At 37.0% G+C, this 16,885-nt stretch overlaps 3 protein-coding genes and 1 pseudogene across 10 annotated transcripts in view; 2 read left to right on the plus strand and 2 right to left on the minus strand.

Moving 5' to 3' along the window:
* Positions 1-6,871, plus strand: part of LOC107722138 (zinc finger MYM-type protein 4-like) — a 29,798-nt gene extending 22,927 nt beyond the window's left edge. For all 8 annotated transcript variants that reach the window (XM_016530364.1, XM_016530363.1, XM_016530371.1 and 5 more), the window contains exons 12-29: positions 538-653; positions 767-991; positions 1,344-1,494; positions 1,620-1,795; positions 2,810-2,969; positions 3,132-3,260; positions 3,398-3,426; positions 3,621-3,750; positions 3,880-3,989; positions 4,202-4,373; positions 4,495-4,701; positions 4,804-4,904; positions 5,011-5,140; positions 5,334-5,485; positions 5,561-5,675; positions 5,829-6,068; positions 6,146-6,272; positions 6,344-6,871. In XM_016530364.1, the coding sequence (XP_016385850.1) occupies positions 538-653; positions 767-991; positions 1,344-1,494; positions 1,620-1,795; positions 2,810-2,969; positions 3,132-3,260; positions 3,398-3,426; positions 3,621-3,750; positions 3,880-3,989; positions 4,202-4,373; positions 4,495-4,701; positions 4,804-4,904; positions 5,011-5,140; positions 5,334-5,485; positions 5,561-5,675; positions 5,829-6,068; positions 6,146-6,272; positions 6,344-6,563 (2,690 nt within the window). In that variant the 3' untranslated portion in view covers positions 6,564-6,871. The remainder of the gene's footprint in view (positions 1-537; positions 654-766; positions 992-1,343; positions 1,495-1,619; positions 1,796-2,809; positions 2,970-3,131; positions 3,261-3,397; positions 3,427-3,620; positions 3,751-3,879; positions 3,990-4,201; positions 4,374-4,494; positions 4,702-4,803; positions 4,905-5,010; positions 5,141-5,333; positions 5,486-5,560; positions 5,676-5,828; positions 6,069-6,145; positions 6,273-6,343) is intronic.
* A 797-nt stretch (positions 6,872-7,668) lies between these two features.
* LOC107722135 (C-type lectin domain family 4 member E) lies at positions 7,669-9,162 on the minus strand. The gene is given in 6 exon segments (XM_074560114.1): positions 7,669-8,232; positions 8,336-8,451; positions 8,543-8,679; positions 8,753-8,821; positions 8,897-8,965; positions 9,131-9,162. Coding segments are annotated over 6 exon segments (600 nt in total). The 5' UTR covers position 9,162; the 3' UTR covers positions 7,669-8,054.
* Positions 9,163-11,921: 2,759 nt separating this feature from the next.
* On the plus strand, positions 11,922-15,127 carry rbm48 (RNA binding motif protein 48). The gene is made up of 5 exons (XM_016530352.1): positions 11,922-12,098; positions 12,245-12,435; positions 13,316-13,461; positions 13,565-14,121; positions 14,813-15,127. The coding sequence occupies exons 1-5, from the start codon at positions 11,973-11,975 to the stop codon at positions 14,882-14,884; spliced, it is 1,092 nt and encodes a 363-aa protein (XP_016385838.1). The 5' UTR covers positions 11,922-11,972; the 3' UTR covers positions 14,885-15,127.
* Positions 15,128-15,237: 110 nt separating this feature from the next.
* LOC107722124 (EF-hand calcium-binding domain-containing protein 1-like) overlaps positions 15,238-16,885 on the minus strand; it is a 2,028-nt pseudogene continuing 380 nt past the window's right edge.

Genomic DNA, 16,885 nt, shown 5'->3' on the forward strand with positions numbered 1-16,885 from the left:
ATATAAAAAAATAGAATTGTATTATTTATTTAGTTAGTTTCATAAACACTACAGCTTTTAAAGTCAATGCATTTGGTTGATCAAACTAATTTTTATTATTTTTATATTTTATAAATATAAAAAAATAGAATTGTATTATTTATTTAGTTAGTTTCATAAATTAAAATTGAATGCATTATTCATTCATGCATTTGGTCACACTTTAGTTTGGATACCAATTCTAACTATTAACTATGAAATTTTGCCTCAGTAAACTAATTCGCTGCTTATTAATAATTAGTACGGTAGTTAAGTGTAGGTATGGGGTAGAATTAAGGGATGTAGAATATGTCATGTAGAATATGTCATTAAAATGTGGTTTAAAAAAACAGCCAATATGCCAGTAATATGCATGCTAATAAGCAACTTGTAAATAGTGAGAATTGGTCCCTAAAGTGTTACCATGCATTTATTCAATTTGACATTTACAACTGTTTAATTTTATTCTGTGTTTAAAAAATGATACTTGAATGTCTTTATTGTCTGCATGCAAACAAGCGGTTGCAGTGGAATGCAGCAACTGCAAGCTGAAACTAGTGCCTCAGTACCACATATCCACGTTTGATGGATCCGTTCAGAACTTCTGCTCTTATTCCTGTGTACTAGCATATCAGGTACATTTCTGTCATGTCTGGCACTGATCTTCTTTAAAATATTATAGTACTCATACATATTGATTGTTTTGAATGATGTCAGTTTATGTTGGTTTTTGTTTTGCTTGGTTCAGGAGTCCTTCAATAAGACGAAACCTAACATGCCGTTAAATACAGTAACCTCTACAAGCAACAACACATCTACCCCAAAACCTGCTGCCCCCAAACCTGCTCCCTCAGAGTCCAGCTCATCAACGAAGACCAGTACTTCCAGTGGTCCAGCGCAGACAGTCACCAAGATCCCCTGCTTTCAGTGTCTGAACTTCTTCTTCCACAGACCAGAGCTGCTGGAGTTTAGGGTACTCCTGTTCACTAGACCTACTTGTTTTTATTAGGCCAATTACTTTGTTTTAAAATGTTTTTTTTTGTTCCTCTTTTTTTTCTATCAACCAACCTACAGTATTATTTTCAACAGCAATTATACAGCTGTGTTATAACTTTAATTTTGCTCATTTAAAAGTAATTCAAAGTATTTTCATATTAGGATAACTAGGACTGTGTGGAAATGACCTACATGTCTGTTTATTAATTATTTGATTGATTTACTTCTTAATATAACAAAAAGACCAACCAAAATATGTTAATAGTTGCCTGAGGCCCTGGTTGAGTACATGTTGTAACATTTATTAATTTTTTTATCTGATCTTTCAGAGGAAAATGTACGCTTTCTGCAGTAGCACTTGTATTGACGAGTTCAGAAGGATTTACCGCATGGAGGCTCGCTGTGAACACTGCAAGCTCGATAAAATTGTAAAAATAGTGAGAAGGATAAACAAGGTTGACCGTTCTTTCTGCAGTGAGAGTAAGCTATAAGGATAATTCAGACCTTGTTATTATTTTATTGTTTGGCAATATTTTAATATTAGATTATTAACCTTATCAAGTTGTATATGTGACCTTGTGCTTGTGGTTTTCCTTTCTCTACAGGATGCAAGACGCTCTTTGAGCATAGCCTGTTCAAACGCTGGGGAAAGAAACACTGTTGCAACTGCTTTTACTGTAACAGCACTTCCAAGACTGTAGTGACTGATGTCTTTGATGGGAAGCAAGAGGAGTTCTGTGGGAACGATTGCTTGTTAAAACATAATTCACTGATGCGTCAGGTGATATTTTATTTTGTTTACTTGTGCAGTTGAGTTGTTTGTTTAACTGTTTAGCTATGTAGTTATTTATTTCTGTAGTTATGTACTTTATTTGCTTATTTAATCTGTTTATTTAGTTATTTACTTGGTTATGTAATTTACTTGGTTACATATTTATTATATATTTATATATTTTACTAGCTAAACAGACTTAGTAGTTTTAGCTGTAGTTGTTTAGTTTATTTACTTAGTTATTTACAACTTGTTTAGTTAGTTCTGCAGTTATATAGTTACTTAGATAGTTATTCAATCAATTTTTTACTTATTTAGTGATGAATTTAGTAAGAAAAAGACAATGAAGAGGTCACATAAGGGGCTTTCACGCCGGAGGAACCTTTTCATAGTTCTAGAAATATTGGCGGAAGGACCCGTTTTTTGGTGTGTTCCCATCACAGGAACTAGGAACGTATTTAGTTCTAAGAACTCTGTTTCGGGAAACTAAATTAGCTCTTACTTCAGAGTAGAGTCTAAAACACTTCCATAGAAACTACCAGTGACATAAGTGTACACTGATTGTCCAAATGCATACAAAACACAAGCTACCCAGTATTTTTAAAAAGCCATGTAAAAATATTTACTCCACAAACATGGAAAACACAAACATTCCATTTCCGTTATCATGAAACCCACGACACACAACAAAAACAGCTCCGATCACGGCATCCTCCATTCACTGGTTGTTGACGTCTGTAAATGGCGCGCATAAAGACGTAGCTGTCGGCCACTTCAGAGTTCCTGCTGCCGGTGCTAATGCAACCAGGAAAATGGTCCAAGGAGGAAATTGGTTCTCTAGGAACCACCCTGCTGGCTAGTTCCTAGAATTGAGTGCCTAGAGCTACGTGGTGTAAAATTCCCTATATCGTTTCAAAGTACCTTTGTGCTGCATCATTAGACTTAGGATATTGCTTAAGATATTGATATAAGATGTTGCTTCTGAAAGTAACAGTAAATGTTGCTGCTGCACAATTTTGACAGGAAATAAAGTGCTCAATGTGCAGGCAGTCCAAGAAGATAACTGAGACTGTGAAATGGCTGGGTGAGATGAAGCATTTCTGCAGCCTGCGGTGCCTGATGTTCTTCTGCAGTCTGCAGGGCATCACTGGAGTTGTTGCAAAAAATTCTCTAGCCACACAAGGTATGTCCTCTTACAGATATTTGGGTGTATTGGTCTGCTTTTATCCCTTCCAGTGTTTGTTCATTACATCTGTAGATTCTGTAATTGGCTAGCTAAAGTTATTACATCCTAAATGTTTCATTTTCTTTAGTCTGGAGTCCTGTGCTGTCACTGTCTCCACAGGTGTGACCCCAGTATCCTCTGCAGTTCCTCAAAGTACTAAAGAGGGCACACCGGTCATTGCCAATGTCGTCTCGCTTTCAAGTGCATCCAACGACCAGCCAGGTGTTTTGGGAAACGCAGATCCAAAAGGTGATTAACCTCAGATGCATTAACTATCTAAACACTCATGTCAACCTGGATGGAGCACTTTTACATAATGCTAATGATTAAAGACTGAGATGCGTTGTTTGCTTAAGTGATTCATATATAACACTTTGTTTCCTCAGGCTCTGTTCCTGTAAAAGTCACAGGAAATGTGAGTTCAGGAAAGACCTGCATTTATACTCATAGTCTAAAAACAGAGATTTTCAGTAACTTACTTTACTTATTGAGAGCAAAATTGGGATTTAAATTGTCTAATTTGTCCATTTTCTTTTAGCTTTAGGAGTGCTTGTTTGGATCATTCTGGTTTGCTGTAAACAAATCTCTTGTTCTTTGCTCTGCTCACAGAAGTGTGCTGTGAAAGCTCCTCTCTCTTCATCCCAAACCCAGAAAGACAAGGACTTGCCATATAAATCCATAAGCAAAAACAAAGCCACATCCTGTAAACCTCACACCTGTGATGCTGAAACACAAATAGGTACTAATCAGTTCCAGCGCAACAATGACAATCACCTTTTAGCATCCTTATTCTGGAAATTCTTCCCCATTTGTTTTTCTCTTTAGTAAACACCTTCCAATGCATATGCTGACACTTTTTATCCTGCAGATGGAACTCCTACGGTGATAGTGCTGCCTGTGCCAGTGCCAGTGTATGTGCCAGTTCCCATGCATCTCTACACTCAATACATTCCACAGTCTGTGGGGCTTCCACTTCCGGTACATCTACTCTGTACCCTTCCTCATCCTCAACTTCTGAGTCAGAATTATTTTCTGTATTAACAACAAATCACAGAAGTGTATTTAGCCTTGAATATTCCTTTAAACTTGGATAAAATTAGATATGTCCTTTAAAAGTAGATATGTAGACAGTTGCCACTCTTGGCTAATGTAGTTTTGTAGTCTATGAAATAAATATGGCTTCTATGCAGGTTCCGGTGCCCTTGTTCTTCCCTACAACTCTGGACAATGCCGAGCACATTGTGAAGACCATTCAGGAAATCAAAGAGAAGATCCCTGATGACCCTCTGGAGGCCGACCTCATCATGATGGCAGAGATGGTGGCTGAGGATGCAGAGAAGGAGAGACAAATCATCTCTAGTGGTAAATGATGGAGAAAATTATTGAGGGTTATGGTGTTTAGGCTGTGTAATATATCCGCAAATGCACATTTAATTGTTTCGGTCACATACATATCTTTAAAGACACCTGTTTTGTTGCTCAGATCAGACTGGTAACATACTGGAGGACCTTGATCTGGAAGCCTTATCTAGCAATCTGAGTTGGGAGGAGGACTCTGTGTCTTCTGCCCAGACATGGGATCAAACCCCTGAGCCTGAGAGGCCTCCTCCATCCAGATCTGCCACACTGACCCCCGTCTCCACCGCAGCAGAAGAGCCACAGATGGACTTGGAGGCCGATTTCCCAATCGGTAAGAGCTTCTGCTGTGATTTAAGGTCAAAACACACCAACACGTTTTTTTTTTTATCGTCTTCCATTCATTTTCCATGATCTTTATCCTTTCACGTTTTAGAGAGCATTGAATGTTTTAGAAAGCAAATGCAAAAGGAGATCAATTCTGGCAAACAGAGATCACGCAAGAGAGGACATGATGGCTTCCCTGAGAAGAAACAGGTAAGAAAAACTAAAGCAGAATTATTCCTAACCACCAACAAAACTCCAACGTATCACATTATGGAAAACTGAGTATCAGATTATTATGTGTTTTGTCGGAATGTAGGGCAGTAAGTGTGCATCAGCACCTCCAAACAGCCTCTCCAAACTGCAGCATGAGTACGGAGTCGAAGCCTGGAAGAAGTGGGTGTGCTGGAGGAACACCCAACCCAACATGGAGACTCTCAAATTTGGCTGTAAGCCTGTTTTTATACAGCATTTCGTCCCAAAAACAAGTTTATTCATATTTTATTCAGAAGCAATACTGGACCACATTAATTTGGGAATAATTAAATAAATCAACAATGAAAATTTGGATTAATTAGTCATTTTTACGTATGGGAGACATGGTGAGAGATTTTATGGCATTAAACACTTCTTCATCAATAGCTCGCAGTATGACACTAAAGGAGGATTTGTTGAAATGTTGCACTGCTGAACTAAGCTACGGCCTCTGCAAGTTCATTTCTGAGGTTCGTCGACCCAACGGAGAGAAATACAGCCCTGACAGCATCTTTTATCTCTGCTTGGGAATCCAGCAGGTAAATCATGAACAAAAAAACACATGTTATATTATCTAATTTATTTGATTTAGCTTTTGTCGTTCATGTTTGCAGTACCTCTTTGAGAACAATCGGATGGAGAACATATTCGCTGACGTCTTCTACGCCAAATTCTGCCATGAAATGAGCAACATACTCAGACAGTGGAAGCCAACTATTTTGCCCAGTGGTGAGTAATTTAAAAGGGTCCTATTATGCTTTTTCGATTTTTCAACTTCAACCCTCTACGCACACCTTGGCAATATAATCGCCATTGGCTAGTAAAATGTGTGACTAGTTTGTTTTGCTGCTGCTCTGTAAACACGTCTCTGTGTGTGTTCAGGTTATGTTCATTCTCGTGTGGAGGAGGAGTATCTGTGGAACTGTAAGCAGCTGGGGGCGTTTTCACCCGGTGTGCTGCTCAACACGCTGCTCTACTTCTTCACCAAGTACTTCAACTACAGGACAGTGGAGCAGCACTGCCGCCTCTCTTTTGGCCACATCAAACGCTACTCTCGAGGACAAGCCAACAACAAAGTGTCTTTCCTGCGTTTCTATCCCCCGAAAGAGGACAGAAGCACGGGTCAGTGGTCAGTCGTACTATGTAATAGTGCGTTTTTTGTTAATTATGTTTCAACTTAATAATTTTGTCCAATTTAGACGGTGTCCCTGTAAAGAAGAAGAAGAAGAAGGAAGGTGAACGGCAAAGGGTGCTAAAAATACGGCAGAATTCAGACAATCCTCTTCGCTGTCCTGTCAGGCTTTACGAGTTCTATCTCTCAAAATGGTATGTCAGCATTTTGTGTATTAAAACGAGTCATGGTGTATTTGGTTGTCATACAATGTCGTTTCTTCCAGCTCGCCCGGCATAAGACAAGACACAACCCAGTTTTACCTGAGCCCCGAGCGCTCCTGTGTACCCAGCAGTCCCACGTGGTTCTCGACCTCCTCTCTGAGTGATGAGGTTCTGGACAGCATGCTCACACGTATCCTTACTGTCAGAGAGCTGCACCTGGAGAGAGACAAATCACCCAATGAGACTGATTCAGACAGTGACTCGGACTTCACACCGATTTAGTACCACAATACTGAGAAAACCTCTGAGATTTTGACTGTTGTTCTGAATGCTGGAAAGCAAGTGGTTTATCATTTAGTTTCCATTTTCAATCTTCTTTTAGTTATAAGGACGTACACAGTTACAGTGGGATTATTGTAAGTCGCCACCTTTGTATTATATTTAAACACTAAAGACATTGAAAGCATCATTCCAAAACCAGATTTTGAAATTGTTTTTCATTGCAAGCCATGTTGGTTTAAATAGATGGAATGTTCCTGAAATTGACTCTTGATGCCTTTTTTATGGATAAAAGAAGACTGTGAAACTGATTCTGCACATCTTTTATCTTTATTGTCTGAAAAGAGGTACAAAATCACCTTTTTACTTGCACAGAAACACTTGATGCCTAAACCCACACTCTTTTTGTTTGTCATGTCACCCTGGTGGTGATTTTAGAAATAATTTAATTTACTTATAACAGTGTTCATATATTTAGAAAAGACTGAAAAGATAAAGCTGCCTGTGATCGAGAGATGACATGAGAAAAGAAATGAGCATTTTTTTACAGTTTGTTGCAAATTAATTTTCTGCATGGCAGGCAAATTAGATTTTATGCTGCAGCAAATATATCCACACTGAAAACAATTGGTGTAGGATTTGCTTTGAAACAGTTTTCACTTAAAATTGCTAGTGCGTTTCACAAATAATTAAAAAAACTTTACTTTTTTTTTTTTTTTACAAAAACACTACATCATTCTTTAGTTAAGAGAAAAATGGTTTGGAGCATTACAAATATTTTCAAGTCTTTGACAAACATCTGATTGAAAAGAAGTGGTTTGTTACGTTTTAAATATGATAACTTTTGCATGGTTTAGCCACAGGATCTTTTTCAGCCAACTTTGGTGAAGATTGGACAAAAAAAATTGAATAAAAGCAGTGAAATCTCTTTTCAAAATCAAATTGGATAATAATCAATGAAATAATCTTGACCAGGGGCGAATCAGGGACTCGCAGGCAAAACTATGGGTGCTCCAGAGAGGGAACAAAATGTCAAAAATGATAATTGATCCTGTTGCAAAATACAAAAAAAAATCCACATCCAGGCACTCACATAGTAAGTAATACCTATCAGCCCAAGAGAAGGCCTGAAGGATTTTTAAAAATTATTTTGCAACAGGATCCACTTGTCATTTATGGTCAATTTAGAGCGGAGATTCAAATCAGTTACATCGCTGAACTCATGGCCTCAAAGCTTACTAGCAGAAGCGACAGCAAAACTGTCTATTCAGTCCTTTCCAATCACATCTTATTACCAACGTTCTTTGAGGCTCCACAGACCCCCATCCAGAGGGAAAAGCAACAGGGGCTTATGCGGGCTTATTAACTTATGCGACACTGATGCTAGGCCATAAAGTAAATATACAGGACTGATGATCATGTTCCCTTGTCTTAAGCCACATTTCTGTTTCCAAATAATCTGCTTCTGATGACACACATTACTTAACATGGTCACTATGTTTGTCTGGAGGATCTGGTCTCACATATTCTTCTGAGTGCTTTATTGCAGACTGCATCAAACCAGCTCTTAAGATCCTGGATGGAGTTTTTATGTATGTGAGCACAGTCCTCTCCGCTGGGGTACTCTCCCCCATATCCTTTCCAGTTATCTGGTTCCTTTCTAGTCCAATAACTGAAAGAAATGATTTGTTTCATTGAGAGCATTATCTCAAAATTTGTCAAAAGGGTATAATATTTAGGGTTTAGAATTTAAAGAACTGTAAATGAAGAAATACCTTTTATCTTTACAAAGATTTCTGTTGTCTACCCATAGCCATTGATCCTCTATCTTCTCATCTGTGAGGCCGATCCAGAAGGACTCTTCGGTTTTTATAATGCCTATCAGGAACTCCTTACAGGACAAAGCGTAGGCTTGTTATTTACACTGCAATATTTCATATTCATTTCAAACAGTCGTTTTTTTTGTATGTACATGGACAAACCTGTTCGTCTCTGCTGTTTATAATCACCAGATGACCGTCATCTGAGATACAGGCATCTCGACTATCAGTCCAGTTCAGTTAGTTTGTGGAGAAAAGGTAACGTTTTCCTGCATGATACTCCCAGTTCTTTGGACACGCTAAAAGTTTATTGCATTTTAGATGAGCTATCATTTTTAATGGGGACGAAAATTGTGTATAATAACCACTTACCACTGTCGTTTAGAGCTTTGGACAGATTTTGTGTCCAATGATGCATGTGTTGAAGCGCTGCTAAAAATGCTGTTTGAAAATGAGCACATTCATAATGCATGATTTCATCTATTGTTTTGAACTGTTTAGTTTAAGAGTCCTTACCTGTTCAATTCTCATTTAGCGCATTGTGGACCTGTTGAAGATCTTCAAGCTTTTTCTCTGTATATACATCTAAAGTAGGTTATGATTAGATGTGTTTATATTGTGTATTGAAATATATGACCCATAATATTAGTCATTAAACTCCGATCCAAGATGAATTCATAAAATATATAGATCTAAAAAAGTACTTTGGATAGGATAAAGATCAAGTGTGGAAAAAGAGCACATGCGTACACTGGAAGCTGAGCATGATCAGCACAGCCATGAGGAGAATACGGAGAATACAGAGGAGCTTGAGACGAATCACCTACAAGAATTGATAGGATAGAGTGTTTTAATATGCTAAATCACAACATATTTATTGTTTTAATCAATCATATATACAGATTAAATAGTATGAACAAGCACAAGATGAGCAAAGTTACTAGCTAGGCTACTAATTGCATCTTCAACCGTGTAATTAGGTTACTAATTACTTTCTCTAAAAAGTTTTGCATTACTGATTACTTTCTAAATCCCATATCGACCTCGACTAGTTCAACAGTACAAGGATAGACATGAAACTGCTTTTGTAATTCTTTCAAATAAAAAATATATAATTGCATAAATTATTCTTTAACTGTGTAAAGGGAGAGTGTTACCTAAAAAACAAATTTTAGCATTAGATAGTTAAATACACTATTGTTTTATATAGAGTTGTTCTGTAGTCTATACAGTATTTAATGCAATTACATCAGAACTGTAATTACAAAAATAAGGGTAATCCCTTACTTTACTTTTTCAAGAGAAGAGTAATTAAATGTTTTGTAATGCATTACACTCAACACTGCATGTGGGCAGTACCCTTTTAGTAATGTGCTGATGTTACCATGATTTCATAAGAACAATCACAACATCCTGCCATGAATTTCCCAATAGGAAGGTCACTAAGAGTTTGCAATATGGTCTTTGTTATTAAACAGAAAACAGGAAAAGTTCTTTCACCCCTTGCAACCACCCAGTCTTGCCCAATGCCCATGGTTAAGTTTGGCTATAAAACAAAAAACATGACTCTTGGACCCAACTTCCCTATTTGTCATCTACTGTAACCTCAATCTTATCCAAAAGATCATGCTTATTCACATGCAAACACACCGTGTTATTCTGACATGTCTTTTGAATATATAACAACTTGTCACTGGAGAAGTACCCTCTTTGTACCTTCTTTACCCCTAAATGGTGCATATTAGGTTGTAATATGTACCCTAAATGTAACCCTAAATTTTATATATTTAACCCTACATTTTGCAGAAAAAAATGCCATATTTCACTTTAATTTATCTTGAACATAAACATTTAACATGCTAACATGATACCGCATTTACCTAAATCATACAACATAATTAGAACCTCAAAACTCAAAATCTGTTTTACTGCAAACATTTGCTTGTTCATCAGACTGTATTCATACTCTTCGCTTGCAACAGTACATTTGCAAAAGTGCAGTTATGCGAGTTAAACACCTCTTACTGAAAACTCACCTAAATGACACTCATCTGAATCATCCTTGTCGACTTTTTCTTTTCACAAATACGACCTCAGAGTATACAACGTCCTCAGACATTTTTCTCAGTCTTTGATTCAGAAAGGATGCTTCTCAATGCTTGTATCATCAAATTATGAGAAGTTAATGAAAAGAGGAACTTGATGGTCCTTTTTGGAATCATCTTATGTTTAGGTTTAAAATAATTTATCCCTGCACTACATTGTTTTTTTTTTTATTTATGTGCCCTCCTAACCTTTAATCAAAAATGTTAACCTCCCCTCCCCCTCAAAACGACTCATCTTCTCTTCCGGTCACGAGCTACGGCGCAAGGGCGGAGCTAGTGACGTGAGGGGTAAACGCTGGGATAAACAACAGGGGGAAAAGCTGAAACTGATGCTTCACTTTATAGCGCTGACACCAGTCATGAGGGAGTATGTTACCCCTAAACATTGAAAAGATATTACGACAACATTACTCTTAGAACATTGCAAACTAACTTTTTTCATGAATATGACTTAACCTGATGGAGGACGCGCGCGCTCTCTCGCTCTCTCTCTCTCTCTCTCTCGCGCTGTTTAGGCATGTTTTGTGCCGTTGATCGTAGTCATCATCCTTAATAAATAAAACATTTATTCATGCTTGGGTGTCGGCTGTGAATCCAGTGGAGAGAAATCCCCCACCACTAACTGCAAACTGGCATTCAGATCTGCCTCCATTTTGTTAGCAACGCCCCAACTTCCAAGGACGAAATCAAGTCCCGCCCTCTCATTTCCGATGCCGTTTCACTCGGATATACGTCACAGCAGAGAAGAAAAGACAATCGCAACTTCCGTTTCATGGCGATTTTAAATTAAACCAGGATTATGTGTCATAGTTCAATTAGGACATTTAAGTAGCTTTTATACACGTGCATTAGAAACAAACAAACAAAAAAAACATTACTGGTGTACATCTTGAGACAAATCAATGCCACACTGACATATTTAGAAATGCGAGTACAAGTTTCTTTCAGTTAAAACAGCTCAGACATGCGTTTTAGTGTGGGACTAGGCTTAAGCCTTCTCTGTAAAATCGGGGGAATATGTATTAAATTAACGCTTAGGTATTGTTCATTTGGCAATTGCTCTTTGTATTTCCCATTCATTTCCAATGACAGCAAACAACACAAGTGTGTCTTGAACAATGCCACAGGGTTAAAGTAAGCATGAAATCAAAATGAACTTTATTTACTTTATTCGCGCACATTGTTAGTCTTGATGTGAACAATTAATCGGTGCAAGTTAATCCGCTGAAAAATTACTTGATAAAGAACACGGGAGTGAATACGTTTTAAATTACATTTAAATATGACATTGTAATGACCTTTATTAAATGCTCAGTAAATTGCATTAATTTAATTGGTGCATACCATGTTTAATTATGAATTAATATGTCAAATTAACTATGCAATTGCAAATCACTACGATAACATAGGATGATCGTTTAAAAACTGAGACTTTTATTTTGAAACCTGATGAATCGTTTACCTTGGTCGCTGACTTCACCACACAAATGGACAGTTCGGTCGCTAATCCTTCTGTGTGGGACACACAAAAAGTGTATAAACACCACGAGCAACGAAATGTTGCCCAAACACGCCCAAAATACAGAGAGGGAAGGCGCCTCAAAGCTGTTAAGGTGGGTTTATTTTATAAATTGTTTTAGTTTATGTGAGCTCCGTATTTTAGCTTGTCGTATCAGTATGCACAAAGATGTAGTCACCTCACTAGGTTTTGAGCTACAGCCACTGCAAATAATACTTTTGACTGTATCACTGATTTCAGGTATATACCATCAACTTGGAGTCTCGGTTCCTGTTAGTTCAAGGAGTGCCCGCTATTGGAGTGATGCCAGAGCTGGTGCAGCTCTTTGCTCTCTATGGAGTGATCGAGGAGTACAGGGCGCTGGATGAATACCCAGCAGAGCAGTTCACTGAAGTCTACTTGTTTCAATTCCAGAAACTGACGAGTGCAAGGTAAAGACAGACTAAAACATGTTTAAAGTGAACGTGCCACACTGGATATTTTTAAATGTCTCTTATGCTCATCAAGGCAAGGCTGCATTTATTTCATCAAAAAAAAAATATATATATATATATATACAATTAAACTGTAAAATTGTGACTTTATTATACTTTAAAATAAAACTATTTTCTATTTTAATATATTTCTAAATATAATTTATTCCTGTGATGGCAAAGCTGAATTTTCAGCAGCCATTACTCCAGTTTTCATTGTCACATGATCCTTCAGAAATCATTTCAATATGCTGATTTGCAGTTACGTTTCTTATTAATATGGTGTAAACACTTGTTCTGCTTAATATTTTTGTGAAAACTTACACATTTTCAGAGTTTTTAGATGAACAGAAAGTAAAAATAGAATTTGTTTGTAATATTGTAAATGTTAAGTGTCCTTTCTAAATAAAAGTATTTTACATTTACGCTTTCAGCAGACTTTGTATTCAAAGCAACTTCTAAAAGCAATTCAAAAACAATTTGTCAAGGAGCCAACAATATTCATAATATACAATGTGAGGCTTTTTTTGGCAACAAGCTATAAAAGGAGAAATGCAGAGTTTTTTTTTTATGTGTAATTTAATCTTTTAACCTTTTCTCAAGGTAATGACACTGCAAGCTGAATATTATAAAGAATTTAATGCTAATATTTATCTAAATATGATTAACTTAAATCTAAAAATTCTATTAAAAATGTGATGATTTATTGAACTTTTTAATGTCTGTAATAAAACAGATTTTTATTAAGTTATTTTTTATACCTATATGTTCATGAGGGACTCCAAAGGCTCTTTTCTCATGAAATGACATGCGTATGTTACAATGTGGAAATTTTCAGGGTAGCTAAACGGCACACTGATGAAAAGAGCTTCTTTGGGGGTCAGTTGCACGTCTGCTATGCCCCTGAGTATGAAACTGTGGAAGAGACGAGACAAAAGTTACAGGACAGGAGAAGATATGTTAACAGAGCAAGCCAAAATACAGGTATTGTATTTAGAATTGTATAATACAGGTATTGTAATTGTCTCCCAATAGGTTACATCTGTTGGAAAATCTATATAACTTATGTGATTTTTTTATTTTTTAGCAAAACAACACGATCGGCAATTAGAAGAAAGCACTGAGTCATCAAGCACGGACACACAAACAGCTGCAGCACCTGAGATCCAGAAAGGCTCTGAAAAGGCCAGAATGGAGAATGTGAACTCTGACAACATGGGCTTTCCTGTGCTGCCATTGCTACCAGCGGAGGATGTTTCTTATAGACTTCACGGTTTTGCACAGCCATTACAGTTGCAGTGGACCACTGATACATTAACTAGAGAGGATAAGATGGGCTCTCTACATAATGCCATCCCTCCCGTCACAGAAACTTCAAAGCAGTGTGCATCCTCTGCATCTTATAAAAAAGAGAGAGATTTGATTGAAAGGCAGAAGAACCTGTCACCATCTGTTAGATTTATGCCAAGGACTACACATTTAGAAAGTAGAAAAAGAAAGTTGGAGGGACAAGCGTTCTTTTTGAATGAAGCAGCTGAAACTGAGACTCTGATTGGTCCTAAATTACCAGAGGGGCCCAAGGTAGACATGGAGGATCATTCATTAAATGTAACCGCCAATTTGATCCGTCAAACAATGAGCAAGGTTAGTTTGTCTCTCATTCCTGCTGTAAATATTATGTAATTTACATAAGTACATTGTGTACCAGTAATTATAGTTAACGAAAACTGAAATTAAAATGAAAAACATTAAAAAATGTTTTTGTTACTTGAAATGAAATATTAACTGAAATAAAATATATATAAAAAAACTTATTTCAGCTAGTTGCCAAGGCAACAATTCTCATTTTAATTTAGGTTAATTTATTGTACTAAAATAACTCAAACTAAAACTGAAATACAAATAATCAAAATATATGTATATGTGTGTGTGTGTGTGTGTGTGTGTGTATAAATATATACAGTAGTCAACATTTGAAGTGGATCAAAAAAGTTAATCATAGTTGTCCTAAGACAAGAACACTTTTAGGTTTTAGGACGACTTTGATGAAAGGTTTTGATCCACTTCAAATGTTGACTACTTTATATATTATATATTATATATATATACACACACACACACAGACATATACAAAAACTGAAAATTACAATAACATTACAACATTTCTAGAATTTTAACTGAAATTAAAATGGAAATATAAAAATAAAAAACTGATTCCAAATAGTAATAAAAACTCATATCTAAATTATACTAAAATAAAATGTTATGTACATTATGTAATTTTTCATGATGGTATTTGCATTGTTGTTACAATATATATTTTTTCTTTTTTTAGGTTACATCTGTTCCAGAGATCAAACCTGCACAAGTGAAGACCCCTACAGCAAAGCCACGCAGAAGAATTTAATAAGACAATCATGGTCTCACATTGAGCAATATTTTAGATATTTATTTCAGTTTCAGCCACAAATATTGTTTAACTATCTTTTCTCTAATTTTTTTTCCATAAAAAATTGAGTGGTTCTTTTCAATGTCCGTGTGGTTCCTGGAACGCATGTTGCTCGAATGCCAGTATGCTCAGCCAAACAAATAAAAAGAACAATTTAAGAGCCTGTCCTTTAAAATTACAATAAATTTTACATGCACAAATAGTTGCTTGTGATTTCTACCTTTGCATCTGGGAGGCAGTTGCCAAAAGCTTCTAGTAAAAGGTTTTCATCTTTGACTGAAGAAATTTTCCCATCATGGTCATAATCCTGAAAAAAAGATTGGTGTATTTGGTAAACAATGGTAAAATGTTACATGTAAGCTTTATGACATAATAGTACCATTTTCTTCAAGGCAATCTCCACAATGTCCTTAATCCCCTCATCAGGATCCTCTTCAGTGGGTTGTCTGATGAGGCTGTCTTTCAGCATTTGTAACATCTCCTCCCGTGAGATGTATCCGTCCCCATGCAGGTTGTATACGTCAAAACAGACTAATAAAAATATAAATGAAACATTGTGTACATAACATTTCATGATCACCACTTTAAAGTGAAATTTTAAACAACTTACATTTTATACAACTTACATTTTATTTTCTCATCCAGTGTGCCTCGCAAAAAGACCGACAGACCTTCCACCCACTTGACCTTCCACTTGACGCTTATGTAGGTGTCATTGTCCTTGTCAAAGGCACGAAATACTGTTAAAAAAAATAAAATCAGTTTATATTAATATTATTTGATGATTAAGAAACATCTCAAATATTATTGTCGTTTACTAATTTCCTCATAACTTCAAACTTAAGATATATTTAAGTATGTGTATATACTTGTGTATATGTATTAAACACACTTAACATGTTACTACTGTCCATTTAGTGTCGATTATATTATTGGTCTCTACAGTTAAACACTCAGACCAGACTATTAGCTTTATAATTGTCTTCATCCAAATCGGAAACGTACCGCTGTCCATCAACATATCGTCGGTCATGCAGAATGTGTTGTGCAGTATATTTCTAAACCTAACCCGGTCCAGTCCATGAGCCGCTCTTCTCTGCTTGCTCTCCCAGCAGACCGTTGAACAGCCTTATTAGACACTCCGTCTCTGTTTTATCAACTACAGCATGAGCACAGTATTATCAAATGGCTAAACAGGCAGTGAACAAGGCATTTTCTTCTGACTTTTCTAATGTAGGACATGGTAATGAACTAAGATCTGATAGCAAACGTTTTACAAGAATATCAACTGACATGTTAGAAGAAAAAAAATGATAGATTCCTACAATGTTTGACTTGTTTGCATAACGTTTCGGCGAGGTTTTGAATTCATTTTCTGTTCATCGCCGACATTTTCTGCATGTTTTTACTCACACAAGTCTTTCTTTAGATGTTGCTATAGAAATGCATCATGGCGGCGGAGCAATCTTCTGTCGTGTCCAAAAGAAAAAGTGAATGCGTCATCCATTTTATTTGTCAGTAAACGGTCGTTCCCTTTCGATTCGGTCACTCTACATTGCTATGGGAAATACCCTTTTCTCCAAATACTACTGAAGCCTTATTGAATCACGCCAGTGAAACTGGCCAATGGCGTTCAAGAGCGCAAAATATGAGGGGCTCCCACTCTATAAAGCAGCGCTTGTACGTCATCTATTCAGAATCTTTTTCTTCAGCCAACCTTCTACTAGAAGCAAGAAGTCTATCATCAAGAGTACTCACCGTGATCTACACGCTGCAGCGGACACGCCTTCTCTCCCCTGCTGTGTTCCGGTGAGCTTCGGACAAGGATGACCTCTCGCGATTGCCTCTCCTGCCCAGAGCCAATCGAACTCTCCGATGGCCACGAATCGTGCGTCTTTTGCCTGGGTCGCACCCACGCAGAGGCGGCGCTTGGGGGGTCGGACTGCCCCCACTGCGGAG

The sequence above is a fragment of the Sinocyclocheilus rhinocerous genome, unplaced genomic scaffold, assembly GCF_001515625.1.
Source record: "Sinocyclocheilus rhinocerous isolate Xijiao unplaced genomic scaffold, SAMN03320098_v1.1 scaffold781, whole genome shotgun sequence".
Lineage (NCBI taxonomy): Eukaryota > Metazoa > Chordata > Actinopteri > Cypriniformes > Cyprinidae > Sinocyclocheilus > Sinocyclocheilus rhinocerous.

Excerpts from the sequence above, each read along its gene's own strand:
- rbm48 (XM_016530352.1), top strand. The coding sequence starts at position 11,973 with ATGGACAGTTCGGTCGCTAATCCTTCTGTGTGGGACACACAAAAAGTG. Across the intron at positions 13,462-13,564 it reads CAGAGCAAGCCAAAATACAG|CAAAACAACACGATCGGCAA; the intron begins GTATTGTATTTA and ends TTTATTTTTTAG. Across the intron at positions 14,122-14,812 it reads TCCGTCAAACAATGAGCAAG|GTTACATCTGTTCCAGAGAT; the intron begins GTTAGTTTGTCT and ends TTCTTTTTTTAG.